Here is an 18,606-nt window from a genome sequence, read left to right on the forward strand (position 1 = left end):
GTGAACTTGCTGCAAATATGCAGCAAACTCCCTGCCGCAACGTTGCTGCAAACTCTTTGCAGCAAATTTGCAGCACAATCCTTGCAGCAAACTTGCGGCAAATTAATTTGAATGTTACTGAAAATTTGCCGCAAACTCCATACAGCAAATTATTTTATTTGCGCTGACCATTGTTTCTCGTGAAACTGGTATTTCAGAGTTTAGTTGGATAAAACACATCTTGTGCTGTCCACAGTCGGCCAATATATAAATATTATTTATCCAACTTAACTCTGAAATACCAGTTTCACGAGAAACAATGGTCAGCGCAAATAAAGTTATTATAAACAAAAGATGACAGAGAAAAAAAGGTTAAATTCAATTGTGGTACAATTTATTTTATATGCCATGTTCATTTCATGCCACATAAGTGTCATGATCATGTCAAGATTTTCTTTTGACTTGAGAAGTTTCATGTAACATTTACATTACTGTCAAAGGCTGCGATTTGGCTTTCTGTTCTCTGAATTTCTTGTCCCTATAGTGTACCAGCAATGGATTCTGAAAAATATAAATCGTTCAGGGAAGAGTGTAAGTCTTTACCGTTTGACCAAACATTGTAAATTTCATGAAAGAAATCGATAATTATTTGAAAATGAGACAAAATCAAGTTGAAAAATTGAAGCAGAAAATGCATAAATATTCATGATCGAAATTAAATTAATACTGATTAAAATGTCCGACAACGGACAACTCGCCGTATGTTGTTTACATACACGACGGCGACAATCTGCAAAAATCTCAGCACTTACTGTAAGTAACTGTTGTGAAACGAAAGTGCATTCAGTATGAATCAGTACTCAACGAAAATTTATCTTTAGGTAAAGATTGCAATACAACGATTACAGAACATAATTATAGCGATCGATGTACAGACGAACGGTACATTGACTTACATTTCTGAACGGCTCGCAGACGCTGGACGATTCCCGGTCCGGTTGCAGGTCTCACCGTGCTGTGTGTAAATACCGTACTCAGAAAATATAGTCGGCATCTTTACTGCCGCTCGCGTTCACAAATTTAGAACTCCGCCTGTCCCTGGTACTGTATACACGTTAACTTTTTGCAACTATGTGATATCATTTGGCTGGCGATTCCATAGAAAGATCACGAAATTGTCCACTAGAAAACTCCCTGCTCACAAGTACGCAGCCGACACTGGCCGATGGTATTAAAATCTAACTTCGCGCCGATCAAGCCTCATGACGATAACGGAAGTGCGATCTATAAATCATTACGCCATTGATAATGTAGTCCCCGTTTTTAAATGCTGGAATTGACTCTACATCTGCACCAATCCGTTATATTTCATACTTAATATAGAATTTAATTTATTAGTTTAATGAAAATGGTTATTTTTATCATAGAAAGACTAAAAAGAGAGTAAAAATTCTTTCAGCACGAAGAATCAATATCAATGCGCGAACTGACCTTGATGAACCGTGACCGGAGAGTGTAAACATGTCGGCTGCTCGCAGCTGATACACAGTACGTGTTGGACGTTGGTGAAGCGGCGCTTTGAATTTTCGTACAGCGACTCGGGATGGAGTGTAATCCTAAATCTCAAATTTGTGCTCGGCAATACAACTCTAACGCTGAAAACATGGACAAAAGCCTTTTACCTCGACCCATGTTATCAGAAGGCGAGATTTTGTCAGCGGCATCGATGGGACAGACTGTAACAGTGTAAGCTGCAGTGCATTGTACGTACCGTATACATGTACTATATTGATTGGATGAATAGCTTGGAGCACAGCCACTACTCTGCTTGGAGGTAGTAGCGGAAACATTACTGTACAGATTTGCAGTAACAAAAGTCTACGACGTGTCCTTACAGACCATCATCAACGCACATTTCGTTCGAAACTGTTTGCATTTTGGTATCATTCGCAGAAAATACAGGGTGTAACTTGCAAGACAGACAAGTCCCTGTTTCAAAAATTTGTTTCCCTGAAAATTCAGTTTTCGATCCAACCATAATTTACCCAACCAGATTGTCAAAGGGCACTTTTATTACATCATGTCACTACAGTATATACTATAGATGCACTCTATATCCATGCAATGCTTTCACCAGCATAACTTAAGCTGTTCAGTATCTAGCATTACCAGTTATTATAATTTAAAAAGTGGATTGTCTGTTATGAAATTATAAAGGAACATAAAATATAAATGAAAGATCAATTTTATGTTGCTTACACATGACTGGTCACGAAGTGCAACAGTACTCAGTGTGTAGTGTGTACTCCCTGGTAATGAAATAGTGGGAAATATGTCAATCATGTGTTGCTGCATATTTGCAGCAATAATCTGGTTTGCCGCAAATTTGCAGCAACTTAGTCGTTTACCGCAAATTTGCTGCAAACTGACTTAAGGGTTTGCAGGAGGGTCACATCTACCTGCAAACTTCTGCAACTCCTTCCTGCAAGCTATATGCTTGCTGCATATTTGCAGCAAACTTACGGCAAATTTGCCAGTAGAAATAATTTTCGGTAAGGGTAGCCAGAAAATATTCATCTTCAAGTGCTTGCCTTTTTTGTTCAATGGTATGTGCTGAGCTTCCAGTGTCTTTTCAGATTGAAAGCTGTTGTAAAACGCTTTGAACAAACTCCACAAGAAATCAACGACTGATCCATTGATCTGAAAAATAATGAATTTTAAAATGATGACATGATAGAGTTATGAGACACATATGGGGCAAAACTACATTAAGTAATACAGTATTCCATGTTTTAAAATGAAAATATCACACCAAATTTTTACAAGCTGATATACATATTATTTGCAAGAATGGAAGTAAACTCTGTCTTTATTTACATACAGGTAATGTCTGACATTTGTTTCTCCATTAAACCGAGGACATCCAAGAGATACTTAAATCTGATAACATGGCAACTGTAATATTGAATTACAAATTGAAGTCACACATCTTGCTGCATTTTTGCTAGTTTTTTTTCATGAAAAGTACTACTGCATGGCTGGCTATATAACAAATTAAAGCACATTCAGCATCCCACCAATTTTCTTGAGGTATATTGGGGTCAAAACTATTTAAATATTCTGAGATAACAGGTTGATTGAAAAATAGCAGTATTCATGGTGCATTTCTTTATGTTTTGTATTTAATAACTATGACAATTAAAATATAATTCAGATATCAGTATTATTAAGACTCATTGTTTGTTCCATCCATGATGACAACAACAGGGGGAGGGAGGATTTGTCCACTTTAACTGAAAATTTAAGGGGGATTTCAACAGTTCATATGTTCTACTTGTATCTGGTGTGACTGGCACCATTTCATTTGACGGCTGGTCCCCCTCCTCAAAAAATTACCAGATGTGTAAGCATATCAACAGATAAAGAATCCCCTAATCAGACTGTCTAGATTAAACACTACAGTAATCAGTATGATATATTTATGTATTATAAACTGCAAACTCAGAAGGGTTTACCTTTTAAAACAATACTGAAGGAGAAGAATACCGGTAGAAAGACAATGACAGTGGTAACATCACAGATAAAAAATCATGCTATGTTTGGATAGATACTGTTGTTGTTATCGTCATACTTCTTTTGGTTTTCTGGTTTTCAGTTCACATTTAATTGTGATTATTAAAATCAACAAGCCGCCGATAAAATGAAAACATTTCTCTTGGCCACTAAAACAGCATAATTAGATAACAGATGCTATGGATACAGAAGATACATCAGCGGCAAACCAAAACATTGTGGCCACAGTTTTTACATGTTGTTCCGTAGATTAACCTACCATAGTTACCCCGTTGCAGTGCTCTACGGTTTAACCTTGGTTGTGGCAGCGGTTTGACCTTGCATTGGAGGTGGGGTAGAAAGAATGATGGTGTTCAAAAAAGGAGCAAAAAAATCGGCATTTCGGCAATTTTGAGTCCTTTCATTGTGACAGAGATCCTACCGGAACGATTTTGCCATTTACGCAAACCGAGAAACACAGCACCAAGCTATAAAGCGGAAACTAGAATGGTGCATCTTCGATGCATGACGAACGATCGAACCGCCGGTCGGGACCATAGGCGCAGCCATTATGAATCGTATGGAATTGTGGGAAAATCCGCAAGAGCTCGCCAAATAAACTTTAAATTTAGTAACACTAGAATGCTATTGCACTATATAGGACAAAATTGCTAACTGAATGTGTTGGAAAGGGCCCTGGCCTTACTCCCCCTTGAACTTAGTGGCCAGTTTGATGGGGTTTTTTCACCTCCAAGTCTCTACTGCCTGTTTGGACGGATTCCTAATGTTTACGGCGGATTCCCAACGTACAGACATCAACTTGCACACTAGCTACGTCGAAATAAACCATGATGACGCCAATCGAAGCGAGAGGTATCATACTACTCATATTGTTGTCCGATCGCTTAAATACCCACTAATATGTGACCATACAATAAACACGACGCTAGGAAACATCAATGAAGCGTTGTTTCGCTTTCGGCACAAGAAACAGATTATCCGGTCTTGTGATACGGAAAAGATATATAAACTAATAGTCAGAAAGTGCGGGAACCCATCATTAAATAGTGCCCCTATGCACTGTGAAAGTAAACACTACCTGTCTGTTTCCAACGAACTATTCACCAAGTAAATTTAGACTGGAATCTTGCGAGTACGTACGAGTCGGGCTGGACTGACATCGACACAAATGTTGTGGCGCCGACAACTATATTAGGCGAGCGGCAGACACACCCATTTTTCACACTTAATGTACCCACCTTACATACGGCCACATCGTACATCATTTGAAAGCTTATTATCTCTACTTCAAGAAAATTGACGATGTGGAGCTGCCAAGTAGGGCCATAACCCCCTAATTTGCATAATTCACATGGGTACCCAATTTGCATAAATGTGATATAAAATTAGGAAATTCATTATTAACTACTCTAAACATACTTTTAAACTATTGAGTGATATATCAAATGAAAGGTATTTGCATGTAGAATACAAAATTGATATCCAAAAAGATATTTAAAATGGTTTTACTGAAATTTTCATATTAATACTGAAAAAAATATTTACCCTTTTCAATAACAATATCTTAAAATTTGAACATATACAGCCACATCATACAGCCACGTTATACATCATTTGAAAGCTTACTATCTCTACTTGAAGAAAATAGACAACATTTAGTTGTCAAGTACGGCCGTAGCCCCTAATTTGCATAAGTCCCACGGGTACCCAATTTGCATAAATGCGATTAATATTAGATATTTATTATTCACTACTCGAAAAATACTTTTAAACTATCGAGTGATATATCAAATGAAAGTATTTGCATGTAGAATACTAAAAAGACATCCAAAAATATATTTAAATTCATTTTACTGAAATATTGTCATATTTATATTGAAAAAAATATTTTCCCCTTTTCAATAACAATATTTAAAAAAAATTAATACAAAAAGCCAAATCTTACAGCATCATCATACGTTATTTAAAAGCTTACTATCTCTACTTCAAGAAAATTGACAATGTGGAGCTGTCAGGTACGGACGTGGCCCTTAATTTGCATAATTTACATGGGTACCCTATTTGCATAAATGCGATATAAAATTAGAAATTTATTAACTACTATAAACATACTTTAAACTATCGAGTGATATATCAAATGAAAGGTATTTGCACGGAGAATACAAAATGGATATCCAAAGAGATATTAAAATGATTTTACTAAAATTTTTTCGTACTAATGTAGAACAATATACTTTCCCCTTTTTAATAACGATATTATAATAATTTTAACACATAGAATCGCATCACACAACCACATCAAACGTTATTTGAAAGCCTATTATCTCTGCCTCATGAAAAAAGACGATATGCAGCTGACAAATAGGGCTGTAATGATTTAATTTGCATAATGCAAACGGGTACCTAATTTTTATGAATACAATATAAAATTACAAAAATCAATTGTAAAGTACTCTAAACTTACTTTTCAACTATCAAGTGATATATCAAATGATAGGTATTTGCATGTAGAATAGAATCATGAACTCCAAACGTGTATTCAAAATATTCTTATTGAATATTTTCAATTAAATCGTAAACGTTTTGACTAGTTTATAATATTCAAAATATTGTGTACTAATAACGAATAATGCTAAAGTTTTGGGGATAAATATCTGAATTTGTTTTGCAATTGATTTTTTGTTTATTAAGGATACGAAAACTGGAACATTTTCCTGTCTAATTCCCATATAGCTAACAACAAGAATACATAAAACCAATTGGAACTAATTTGGGATAATTGGGTCTTCATATTTTGCAAATTTTCTAAAGCGTGTTTTGTGCTTTATAGTTGAGTGTTGAAATATAACAAGTTACTCAGTCTCAAAAACATTACAAGTAAAAAGAAAAGCAGATGAGCTTAAATTTGCAAATTAAACCGACATTACTTCACCATCCAATTATCCCAAATTAGTTCCAATCTTGTTATAAATAGCTGTGTGTTGAATGACCCTTTGTATTATTGATGTCATTTTTGTTTCAATTTCTCTAGAAATCTTGTTTGATGGAGACATCATTGGTTACTACATCTGTGTTACATCTGTATTTTCAGTTCAGTTATGTGGAATATGTAGACGGAAGGCACCATATTTCATTTATCGTATTTATTGTCATATAATGAAGGAAAAGCAACTCAACACACCGTTCATATCTTCGTTGTTTACATTTTGTGTATGATATTGTGTATATTGTCAGTGTATATTATGTTTGGCTGTTTTATATAAAGTGTTAATTAGCCATGGCGATTATTCTAGTTAAGAGTAAAACACTAGCACCACTTACAAGTTGGTACCTTATGCTAAAAATACAAGTGAACAAAATGACGCCCACGAGGAAAGTTCGTTGGCCGCCCAATTATAAGTGGTTGATGCAGTCCAACCTTTCACAGATCAAAATTCATTGACTATTTTCTCAAATAAATCGTGAAGAAATAAACAACATACATCAAAGATATGACTGATTTTACACGGAAAATTGAGACAATAAAAGTTCCGGCCAATGCGACATTGGTAACACTAGACATTGTTTCAATGTACACTAATACAACGCACAATGAACCAATGGAATCAGTCGACAGAGCATTAAATCAGGAAAGATCATCTAATGATTGCATAATCAAACAACCAACACAAAATACATGATAGCTATGCTGAAAATAATCTTGAAAAACAACACTTTCAAGTCAACAGTGAATTTTACCGTCATGTATTGGGTGCGGTACGAGATCTCCAGTTTTACCAGAATTCCCGACATTACATTTCACAAGACAAAATGAGAATAATTCAGCAACACACAGAACAAATATCGCTCTGACTGAGATTCAGAAACGATGTATGATTCTCATTGGAACTCAACACGAGCTTAATGAATTCATATCAAACATGAAAAATGCATCATACTTTCAAATTTCGAAAGCTCTTCTCAAGAAATCATATCGTTAGACCTCATTATCTATAAAGGTCATCGGTGGAACAAAGAGGACATTCTCGACTGCAAAACACACACAAAACCAACAGATACATTGCGGTTCACGAAACCAAACGGCAACATTCAAGGGCCTTGTTAAACGCGAAACATTACGATACATTAGAACAATCATGCAACAACAAGGCAATAGAGAATACAAGATATTTTTTGAGATAAAAATAATGAAAGGCGACCAACGATTCTAAATCTTGTTAAATTATTACTAACTTTGGACAATCGGATGACATTTAAATGTTATTAAATTTTCATTAAATTAATTTCAAATTTCCTGGAATCGTAAATAGTAAAAGGGAACCAAAACATTTTCAGGTCCCCTATATGCAGATCAAAATCTCCAAGTACCCCTCTACAATCTCCCAAAATTTCGAATCCAACCCGAATTCCTCTGCCTCTCACCGTTATTTGTGAGCGTAGCCTAATCACATACATAAGAAACGGAAATATAAGCATTACGATGATGCCAAACTTCACAAAACCTACAACAGTCCGATCTGAGCGTACACAAATACAGCCTGAACGAACAGTAGACATCCTAGCTTCCGTACTTGAACAAACTGAACTTTCAGTGGAACAACTCGATTGGTAACACCTACAATCATTCAATCAGTGCACATGTTTCACCAAAAAAAATGAAGGACTGATGAAGACAACTCTACTCTTGAAAGGTAGCATCAAAGGATCGCAGTGTCACATTAGTCTTGCCACTTCATAGGACAGGACACGTAGATAAGGGCTACTTCCCGCCATGGCAAATCAACACTATACATAAAACGGCCAAACATAACATAATATACACTTACAATATACACATGTACCGTACACAAAATTCAAACAACTAAGATATGAACGATTTGCGGAGCTGCTTTCTCTTATTACATGTCACCAATTGTGTCTGCTGTCGAATTAATCTTCCCTGCACAGACCTTTGTTCCTGCCAAGGCAGCGATAACTGTGGCAACCCTTTTACTCATGACAATGCTGGTGAAGAAGAGGATGATGAATTCCTACAATTACTAGATTTACTGGAAATGACATGAATGATTTGGATCATGAATCATGCCATTACTTTGACTGTAGCTTACTCTGACACATTGTTTCAGCTACAAAGCTACATTTCAACAACTACAATAGTGTCTTTCGTGTGGATCTTTTTGTTGCATTGATACTTAAATTAATTTTTTAAATACCATTATTAAAGAGAGAAATATTTATTTCGACAGAAATATGAAAATATTTCCGTAAATTAATTTAAATATCACTTTTGATATCAATTTTGTGTTTTACATGCAAATACCATCACCACAGACCATATATCACTCGATAGTGTAAAAGTGTGTTTAGAATAGTTAACAATGAATTTTCTAATTTCATATCTCATTTCTGCAAATTGCTTACCAGTGTAATTTATGGACATAAAGGGGTACGGCCTTCCTTGATAGCTCCACATTGTCAATTTTCTTCAAGTAGATATAATAAGCTTTCAAATGACGTATGATGTGGCTGTATGATAGGACTCTATGTGTTAACATTTTTAAAATATTGTTATTCTAAAGGGGAAAATATTTTTTCCATATAAATATGAAAATATTTCAGTGAAATCCATTTCAATATCTCTTTGAATATTCATTTTGTATTCTACATGTAACTACCTTTCATTTGATATATCACTCGATAGTTTAAACGTATGTTTAGAAAAGTTAACTATAAATTTATAATACTATATCGCATTTATGCAAATTGGGTATGCGTGTTTATTATGCAAATTAGGGGGTTATGGCCCGATTTGGTAGACTCCAAATTGTCAATTTTCGTGAAGTAGAGATAATAGCTTTCAAATGACGTATGGTGTGGCTGTGTGTTGTTGCTGTATGTGTTAAATTTTTAAAATATTGTTATTCAATAGGGGAAAATATTGTTTTCCATATAAACATGAAAATATTTCAGTATAATCAATTTCATAATCTCTTTGAATATTTATTTTGTATTCTACATGGAAAGACCTTTCATTTGATACATCACTCGATAGTTTAAACGTATCGTTAGAGAAAGTTAACAATAAATTCAAATATTATATCGCATTTATGCAAATTGGGTACCCTTGTTAATTATGCAAATTAGGAGGTTATGGCCCTACTTGGCAGCTCCACATCGTCAATTTTCTTAAAGTAGAGACTAATAAGCTTTCAAATGACGTATGGTGTGGCTGTGTGTTGTTGCTGTATGTGTTAAATTTTTTAAAATATTGTTATTCAATAGGGAAAATATTGTTTTCCATATAAACATGAAAATATTTCAGTATAATCAATTTCATAATCTCTTTGAATATTCCATTTTGTATTCTACATGGAAAGACCTTTCATTTGATATATCACTCGATAGTTTAAACGTATCGTTAGAGAAGTTAACAATAAACTTCAAATATTATATCGCATTTATGCAAATTGGGTACCCTTGTTAATTATGCAAATTAGGAGGTTATGGCCCTACTTGGCAGCTCCACATCGTCAATTTTCTTAAAGTAGAGACAATAAGCTTTCAAATGACGTATGATGTGGCCGTATGTAAGGTGGGTACATTAAACTCCTAAAATAAGGCCTTTTTTGTGGATTCGCCGCTCGCCTATATAAGCTTATGGGTTTTGGAGCAGACGACAGATTCTAGCGTTCGATGGATGTGTGACGTAGGTCACTGTAAATCGGTAAGGAGAATTAATCTCAAGATCATATCAGGCAATACCCGTCTTTCTCATTTCTTACATAAATCATCGCGGTTAAAAAACCGAATAAAGCTAATGTGACCCATACAATGAGGATGCAGTACAGAAATAATAAGAAAACGTTTTCAAAATGACCTAACATTGATAAATTCGATCGTACATTTTTCATATCTCCCAGACGATGTGAATTCGTTACCAAGCAACGTTCATGTAAACGAAAATAAGTTTTTGTATGTTTTACCGCTCATATTCAAAAGAAATTTCAGATACTCGCAGTTGTAAGAATGGCTTCAGAACCAAACACTAACGTGCGCATCCTTCAATATGTCAATGCAATCAACAAAAAAGTTCAAATAATTGAAAAAAAAATCGATGACATTGAAAGCAAACTGGAGACAACAACAGAACAGTTGGGTGCTGCCATATCTCTTCTAAGAAAGGACAAACTGGATCATTTCAGAGTGGTTAAAGGCTCGGTGCTACACACGCGATTGTGCAACACCCTTTGGCAAAGCTTGTTCAAAGCTCAGACGAAGCTTCATGCCCAAGCTTCGAATACCAATTTGCGTACCAAGATTATTTGAAGATTCGTGATTTTAACCTTCAGCCAAGGTTTGCCTATTTGTTGAAGCTTTGATGAACCAACCTTAGGGAAAGCTTTGCTGACCAGCTTTGCTGAATCTTTGACCTCCTGACCTTTGTCGAAGCTTCAACGTACCAACCTCTTTCGAAGCTTCCTTTTTTTGACCTTTGTCGAAGCTTAAACATTCCAACCTCTTTCGAAGCTTCCTCTTTCTGACCTTTGTTAAATCTTCAAACTACCTACCTTTACTGCAGCTTTGATTTCCTGATCTTGTTCGAAGCTTCAGCGTATCAACCATTGTTGAAGCTTCGACCTTCCAACCTTAAATGAATCATTGACCTTCTGACCTTTGACCAATGTTGTCATATGCAACCCTTCTCAAAGCTTTGTGCTGCCAATATTATCTGAAGGTTTATTCCTTTTGAGGTACAGTAGTGGTAACTTTTGATGATTTTTAAAGTAATTTTGTACTAACTTGTTACAGTTGCACTTTCTTGTTCTGTAGATGATACATCATGATGAAATGCCCAGTGTTTGGCTTTTGAACATAAGGCCAAAGTAATTAAATTCTTTGTTTTGCGTCCCCATCCGCTTAGATTTTTTAAGGTTTTCATGAAAAACACACACAGTATATTTGAATAGGAAATTTTATGACATAATCGCTTAACTTTTCTGAACTAAAAATTCTGTTACATTTTTTTATTTGCTGCAATAAAATTACATTGTGTTAATTTTCTTGTGTGTTTTTTCAGCCGCTTAGAGTGTACCTTTTCCCATTTTGAATGGACGCAAAACAAAGAATTTAATTACTTTGGCCTAACCTACAGGTGCAGTGTATATAGCTTACAATATCGTTGACAATAGAGTGAAATTCAATCCTCAACAATAGCAAAGCACAATACATTTATACAAGTTCTGTTCAGAAATTTAATATCAGTCCTTCATTTTGGCAATTCATGCTGTATGTGGTAGAACTAGAAAATCTAATTGTAAGGCAGATCAAAATTACTGTAAAAATCATCAAAATTTAAGGTTACACCTGCTGTAATTTATCTCAGGTAAGTATTATGAAATGTGACTTATTGCTTTTAAGTTTATTTTCCTAAGTTTTATTTTTTATTTCTCTTTTCTTTCCTTCTGAAATACTCAATAAGTCTTCTTCACACTGGTCTTAAGTTAACTGTGTTTGCCAATGTGTGTTTTACATTTTGCTTTGTTCAAGAATCACAAGGACCAGTTTGATGACATTTTCATTTTTTTTTTTTTTGAATGTCAGTTATAAGTTCTTGTGTAACTCCTGGAAGCATATTGAAACAATTACTTAGCTCATCAACACAGGGTCAATACATGAATTTGTAAACTACCGTTATTGTTTGCATTTTAACCCTTATCCAGACCAGTGTTCACTTAATTTGTCAACACTAATATCGCAGTCTGTCAATGTACAGGTTGAATTTACAAATTTGACACTGTGTAACTCAGCATGGCTTAGGGAGTAGAAAAAGGAAATTGCAGTTGACATTAAGGACAAAAATAGTGAAAAATCATTGAAAGTTACAGAGCCATACCAGCCCGTTACATCAAATTGCCTTTTTGTCACACCAATTAATCATTGTCTTTTCAAGTGATTGTAAGCCCTTGTATATCATCATGTACACAACATATTTTCAGTGAAAACATATTTTAATAAATTCCTTTAAATCAACTTGAACAACAAAAGGCACCATATTAAATGACACAACATACTTCACTAATTTGTTAATTAATTACCTACATCTCTAATTACAATGCAATGTTAATAATACTTTCATTGTCTGTAGTATAGGTACAGAATTACATGTCATTTGATAAATATTGGCAATAGGTGTCAGCAAATCTACTGTTTAGCTGAAATCACTAAATTTTCCTGAGAATGAGATTTTCTCAGTCTGTATATTCCCCACTCAAATTTAAGATAGGAGCATTTTCTGTTTTGGGCACATTTAATTTCTAGGGTTAGAGACAACTACCAACTACAAAATTACCAAGAGCTGTTTCAATGAGAGGCAGCTAGGTTTTCAAGGTTGTCTGGAAGCACTAGGAGTAATTGTACAAACTTGTGATGTTGCAATAAACTCTCCTGCAAATGTGTCATAAAGTGAAAATCAGGAAATTCAGTGTTCATGGGATTGTTAAAAGTGTACTTTTCACGCATGCTTCACGACAGCTACACTTTGGTTTCACAAACTTTTTGCAGGAGTCGTCTCAGGCTTTAAAGCTGTGGATCCGGGGTGGTATATGCCATCACTGTGGTACAGATGTGTTGCTCTAAATCTCTGGAACAGTTCTGATCCCAATGGTTTTGTAGTGTGTAATTTGATACAGCATGGCAGACATGTGGTTGCAAAACCCTTTCCAGGCTGTACATGGCAGTGATTTTCCTTCACTGGCTTGTTATTCAGATAAGTGATCTACAAAAGACAAGCAAAGTAATTCTATTGATGACAATTTGCCAGTATTTTTACATTGCATCACATACATTGTCATGGAAAACCAAATTTAAAATTCTGTCTGCACTTTGTCAATACAGATTTTGGAGTTTGTGTTTCAGTGATTGTTATTGTTTGACAATTGAATTACACCTGAACATGAATTCATTTACTGACATGCCACACACTATGTGAACAACGTGATTTTGAATCCTGACATATTGACTGCATTGATGAGGAGAGCAAAAAAAATAACAAAAACTTTTCAAAATGTTAACTTCACCCTCTAGCCATACATTTCTCAAGATTTGTTCAAGATAAATTGACTGGTTCTTGTATTCTATTTATTTTCTTTTAATGTTTATGGAAGGCAGACCTTTCTGATTCATGAGTGGAAATTTATATATTTACTAGATCACTGGTCATAAGTGGAAAATCAATGCATACTTTGATCAAGTTGAGAATTTGATAAAAAAACATATTTATAAGTACACCTTGGTATATTACTATTACCTTGTACACTTTTGAGAAAACCTAATAAAGTGTATTAAATACAAAAAATATTACTGTGAATACAAATAAGATACTGAGAGGATTCAATACTAACAGACAGTTTATTAGGAGAGTCATTCTTTTCCATTGACCAATAACGAAACATTTGGCATAACAGCCTCCCTCAAGAACTTTCATGAAAAAATTTAAAAAAGAAAATCTGTCAATTACTCTTTCGCACCCATGGGTTGCAAACTTAAACTGAGACATTAGCACTTAGGGACACTTCAAATGCAATGTTGGCAAATAGGAACATCTGTCAGATTGAGATGCTACAACCTGATGAAGACAACACGTATTACACAAAATCACGGTCAGGAGCAGCTGCTGGTTTTGCCTGGGTATTTGGGCCGGACGGTAAAACCAAATTTTGCCATCCGATCCAAGCTACAAACCTCGAGCCACTACTATACTGCAGCTAAGTCAGCGGTCAGGAGTGACCGTGAAAAATCTGGGACTGTATATCGATCGTGTCAGAACATTCAGGGAGACAAAACCACTTTGAATTGATAAAGGCGTCCTTCTGCAGATCTTGTGACCATACATCGCGTCGTGGTGCGATTTTGTCAAACAATCATCGATAAGCCCACTGCTGATACTTTAGTTTTGTTGGTCATGATATTTTCCATATATTTTTCACGAATTACTCCATTTGTTTAAAGATTAGCCAGGTACAACGTTCATTTTCATTTTTTCGATGTAAAGTATTCACAGAAGGTAATTTTGAAACATTTTGTCGTCTGCATACGTTACGCGGCGCGTGGCAACTTACCTTGAATTTGAAGATCGTGTAAGATCCGGGAAAACATTCTGGTCTTTTGATAAATCCTCTTCGGAGCCCTCGCAAAATGTTCAGCAGTCAGATCTCCGTCTCTTCCTACCTACATGCTTATAGTGAAGTCCACTATGTTTGCCAGATCGTTTGTCAAAGCCAGATTACCAGGACGAGCACGAAAAACAACATTCAAATTCTTGTATATAACCTCGTTTTCATTTCAAGATGGACGATGTTATGTTGCCGAAACCACTTTTGAGAAAGATTCTCGGTCAAGTGCAAGTGAAAATAACGTTAGAATTATAATGTTTGATATGATATTGAACTTTATGATGAAGCAATTTTTCCACTCAAAAAGCGAAATCGCCTGTAAAACACGCTTTTCAGTGTAGTTTCCGCATTTCTCGGTCGCTTCTTTTTTGCTTATCCCTCAAGGTGTAATACGGACACCCCTCTTTCACATGGTATATGACCAGCGCTGACGACACACACACCTTCACGCGACATACCTATTAGAAACAACTATCTGGAGGTTCAAATCAAATCTTCAACAAATGTTCCCGGTGCGAAGCTTTATTTAACCTTCTGAAGGTAACCTTTGTCCAACCTTTCAGAAAACTATGGTTGTCGAAAGGTTCAGTATAAACATTTGACTAAGGTTCTAAGGCTGAAGCTCTATTTAACCTTGTGAAAGTAACCTTCGTCTAACCTTTCGGAAAACTAAGGTTGTCGAAAGGTTCATTGTGAACATTTGACGAAGGTTCTAAGGCTGAAGTTGTATTTACCTTCGAAAATAAGCTCATTCAAACTTTGGGCATTAACCTTTGTACAAGATTGCAATACAACCTTTGACTTGGATTTTTTTGAATCAAAGCTTTGTCTAAGCTTCAGCATGAACGCCAGCACAACCTTGGAGGGAATCGACCTTCACAAAAGTGGTGCACAATCGCGTGTGTAGAGGTAAGATTTATTTAAAGACTTTCGGGAGAATGCATGGCGCAACGGTGTCTATGTTTAAGCAAAATTTATATCCAAATTAAGATATTCTTTTTCTTAAGAACTTACTAATTAATATTTTTTCTTCAAATTCTGGTCTTTTGCACATTTTTTTCGTTTTGGTAGGGAATCACACATTTTTATTTGATTTTTTTTACAGGACAAGCTTGTAAGGCTTGCTGGGAAAATATATATGCATTCCCCAAATCGAGAAATCTCTGGGAAGAAGGCGAGAGTAAGTAGCCCATGGTGTGCATACATTTACACCTAGCAAAATGTTTAGGTCTGAAATTGATGTGTACTTTTAGAATAAGTCTCGGAGTGCATCAAGATGAAAAGCACTATATCTAAAACAACACAATGTATAACACAAATGAGAAGATTCTTCAGTATGATTACCATTTACAGAAACATAGTATTGCAAAACTGAAAGTGAATCCTCTGAGAAAATAATATTTATATTAAATAATCATAGTTATTAAACATCTATTTATAAACCAGAATAACACAAGTACAGAGGTAAATGAATTTTAGGGATGCCTGTATTATATGATCAGCTTGTTAAAATTTCCACTCAAAACTTGAATATTTTTATATTGAAGGACATCATCAAGACAGCACTCACCCAACGGGAGTACGAAGGAAGAGAGGCTAAAATAGTTAGTTGGGTAAAGGACAAATTCTGTCAATGGCGTCAAGAAGAACGCAGAAAGGTAACAACTTACGTGGACTAATAAAAATCAATACTAAATAAACATTGTTTTAGCATTTAATGCCGGAATGTGAAATAAATTTATTTTATGGCCTGACAAAACAATCTGAAGATGTTGAAAGATTGCTAGACTCTGAATACTAATTATTTCTCTCAGTATACGCAATATTAAACATCATGCCTGATGGTTTAGAAAATTTAAAAAACACCGTGCTTATTGTTTCAACGAGTGTACAGCTTCTTGCTTAAAAATAAAGTTTGGTGAAACTTTATGACATTTTTCCATTTTCACATGTAAAAATATCAGTGATTAAAATGTTCTTTCAAATTATAGGTGCTTGCAAAGGAACAGACCATGATTAAATATAAGATGATGGATACAGAAGAGCTGTTGTTAAACATTGCCAGAAACAAGAAAGCGAAACCGGACAACACAGCGCAGGCTGAGTTGGCCATAATGGTAAGACTGTTATGCATATAAACACATGAAATTAGTCATCATAGTATACATGGAACAAATGCTTCAGTATGTTTATATAATGCTGGTAAAAACAACAAACTGTTGTATGTGTTGCAAAAAGTATATCAGTTATCCATCAGCAAATTGCTCAATAATAAACAGGTTTGAAGAAATTGTCATGCAAAGTTTGTGTGTGCGAACATGCAATAAATATAATTAATCTGGTTGTTTAGTTATATATAGAATTGTAAAAACATTTAGCAATTGGTTTTAACATGGTGACCACTCAAAATGCAGGGGACCATGATCACAACTGAATTCTAAGGTTGAAAAATTATCAAATGCCATATGCCAATTACTAATGATCACAGGACAACTACATTTCACTTTGGAAAGAAAGCTAAAATACTGATGTCTGATGTCTTTGCTTCACATCGGAATGTCACACCTTGCTCTGGGGAAATGAATACTGGCATACATAATCACAATCACATTGAAGACTATATTCTACCTGTTTATCTGATATCAATTCTCCTGCATCTTTTTTTTTCCACAGAGGAAGTTTGCAAGGGAAGGTTTCAGAGAAGAAGATGGGGATTTTTATTTTCAGTTTAAGAATTACCGGGCAATGTATAATTTGTATGATTTAACAGAAGAGAGAAGACAGGGTATCATTCATGAAGACACTCAATTTAACTACTCCTCCCCCAATTTACCAGATCTGTCTCCTTCATGTTCACAATCCGAAAATATTCCATCCCCAACATTTGATTGACCAACCCTTTCATAGACAAAAATTATTAGATTTCCACCCCCAAAACTTATAATGGCCCTTTAATTCTCCCAAATAATTGAAATAATTTTAAAAGAACGTGACACTCTCCCTTTAAATACCAGAACTTTTACTTCTCCAAAAGAAAAAGACACGTTAATTGTAAAAGAAAACTACTTTTTTCCTGTCCCTTGAAAACATAAATTATAACGACCCCTAGAATTTATAATTAGAAATTTCAATTCCCAGATTTTTTGCCACATCTCAACATAACCTGTCTTCTCTCTTTTTTATTGTTATAATTACAGTTTCTTGTTTATGTACATTTTCATGCAGTTAGTTACAGAATTGGAGAACATTAGTGTGGTTTTCAATAAAAAATTCAAGTTCATGTTCCAGTATTACTGCCTTTGTGTCAATTACATACAACATATGATTTGCTTTATTACCTACATTTTATTCAAAAGTAAAATAGTTAGTACTCACCTGCAACTGCTATTGTTTAGGAAATTCCTGACACCAGACCAGTCATGACGTTTACTTCATCATCTACATATCTGGATGGTACCATGTGGATATGGAATTCTTATGAAAATTACACTAAACCAAAACAGCTGTGACTGTTTCGCTCCCTCCATATCATAGTTGTTTAATTCTTCAGAGGAATTCTCCTTTTCTTGCTCTCAAACAAATAATGAAGTCACGATGCCTTTTTTATTATTGAAGGAGACTGAATCAAACGAAGGTTTAGAACTTTTAAGTTGATGAATTTATTACCAGTTCAGAAATTCAAAATGAATGATTGATGCACCAAAAAACAATTGGAAAAGCCAAAATATGACAAATGAAAGGTTTTCAATCCATAATGATCAGTCGTAAGATATACTAAATGTAAAAAGAAGTGACAATTACTGAAGGTTCCGTCGCGGAGTCTTCTTAAAAACAGCCATAGTGTGTCATTTTTATCATTTACCAAGCTCATGGGGGATCCCTG

General features: G+C 34.9%; 1 protein-coding gene and 2 long non-coding RNA genes across 3 annotated transcripts; 1 reads left to right on the forward strand and 2 right to left on the reverse strand.

The window, feature by feature from the left end:
• Positions 1-351: 351 nt before the first annotated feature.
• LOC139128252 (uncharacterized) lies at positions 352-1,273 on the reverse strand. The gene is made up of 2 exons (XR_011551232.1): positions 936-1,273; positions 352-540 (listed from the first exon to the last, which is right to left on the reverse strand). It is a non-coding gene; the product is annotated as an uncharacterized lncRNA (long non-coding RNA).
• Positions 1,274-13,119: 11,846 nt separating this feature from the next.
• On the reverse strand, positions 13,120-15,124 carry LOC139128253 (uncharacterized). Its single transcript, XR_011551233.1, has 3 exons — positions 14,670-15,124; positions 13,953-14,028; positions 13,120-13,327 (listed from the first exon to the last, which is right to left on the reverse strand). It is a non-coding gene; the product is annotated as an uncharacterized lncRNA (long non-coding RNA).
• Positions 15,125-15,861: 737 nt separating this feature from the next.
• Positions 15,862-18,007, forward strand: LOC139128245 (uncharacterized). Its single transcript, XM_070694061.1, has 4 exons — positions 15,862-15,903; positions 16,271-16,381; positions 16,715-16,840; positions 17,397-18,007. The coding sequence occupies exons 1-4, from the start codon at positions 15,862-15,864 to the stop codon at positions 17,613-17,615; spliced, it is 498 nt and encodes a 165-aa protein (XP_070550162.1). The 3' UTR covers positions 17,616-18,007.
• Positions 18,008-18,606: the final 599 nt, after the last annotated feature.

Source organism: Ptychodera flava, unplaced genomic scaffold, assembly GCF_041260155.1.
Source record: "Ptychodera flava strain L36383 unplaced genomic scaffold, AS_Pfla_20210202 Scaffold_46__1_contigs__length_1169225_pilon, whole genome shotgun sequence".
Lineage (NCBI taxonomy): Eukaryota > Metazoa > Hemichordata > Enteropneusta > Ptychoderidae > Ptychodera > Ptychodera flava.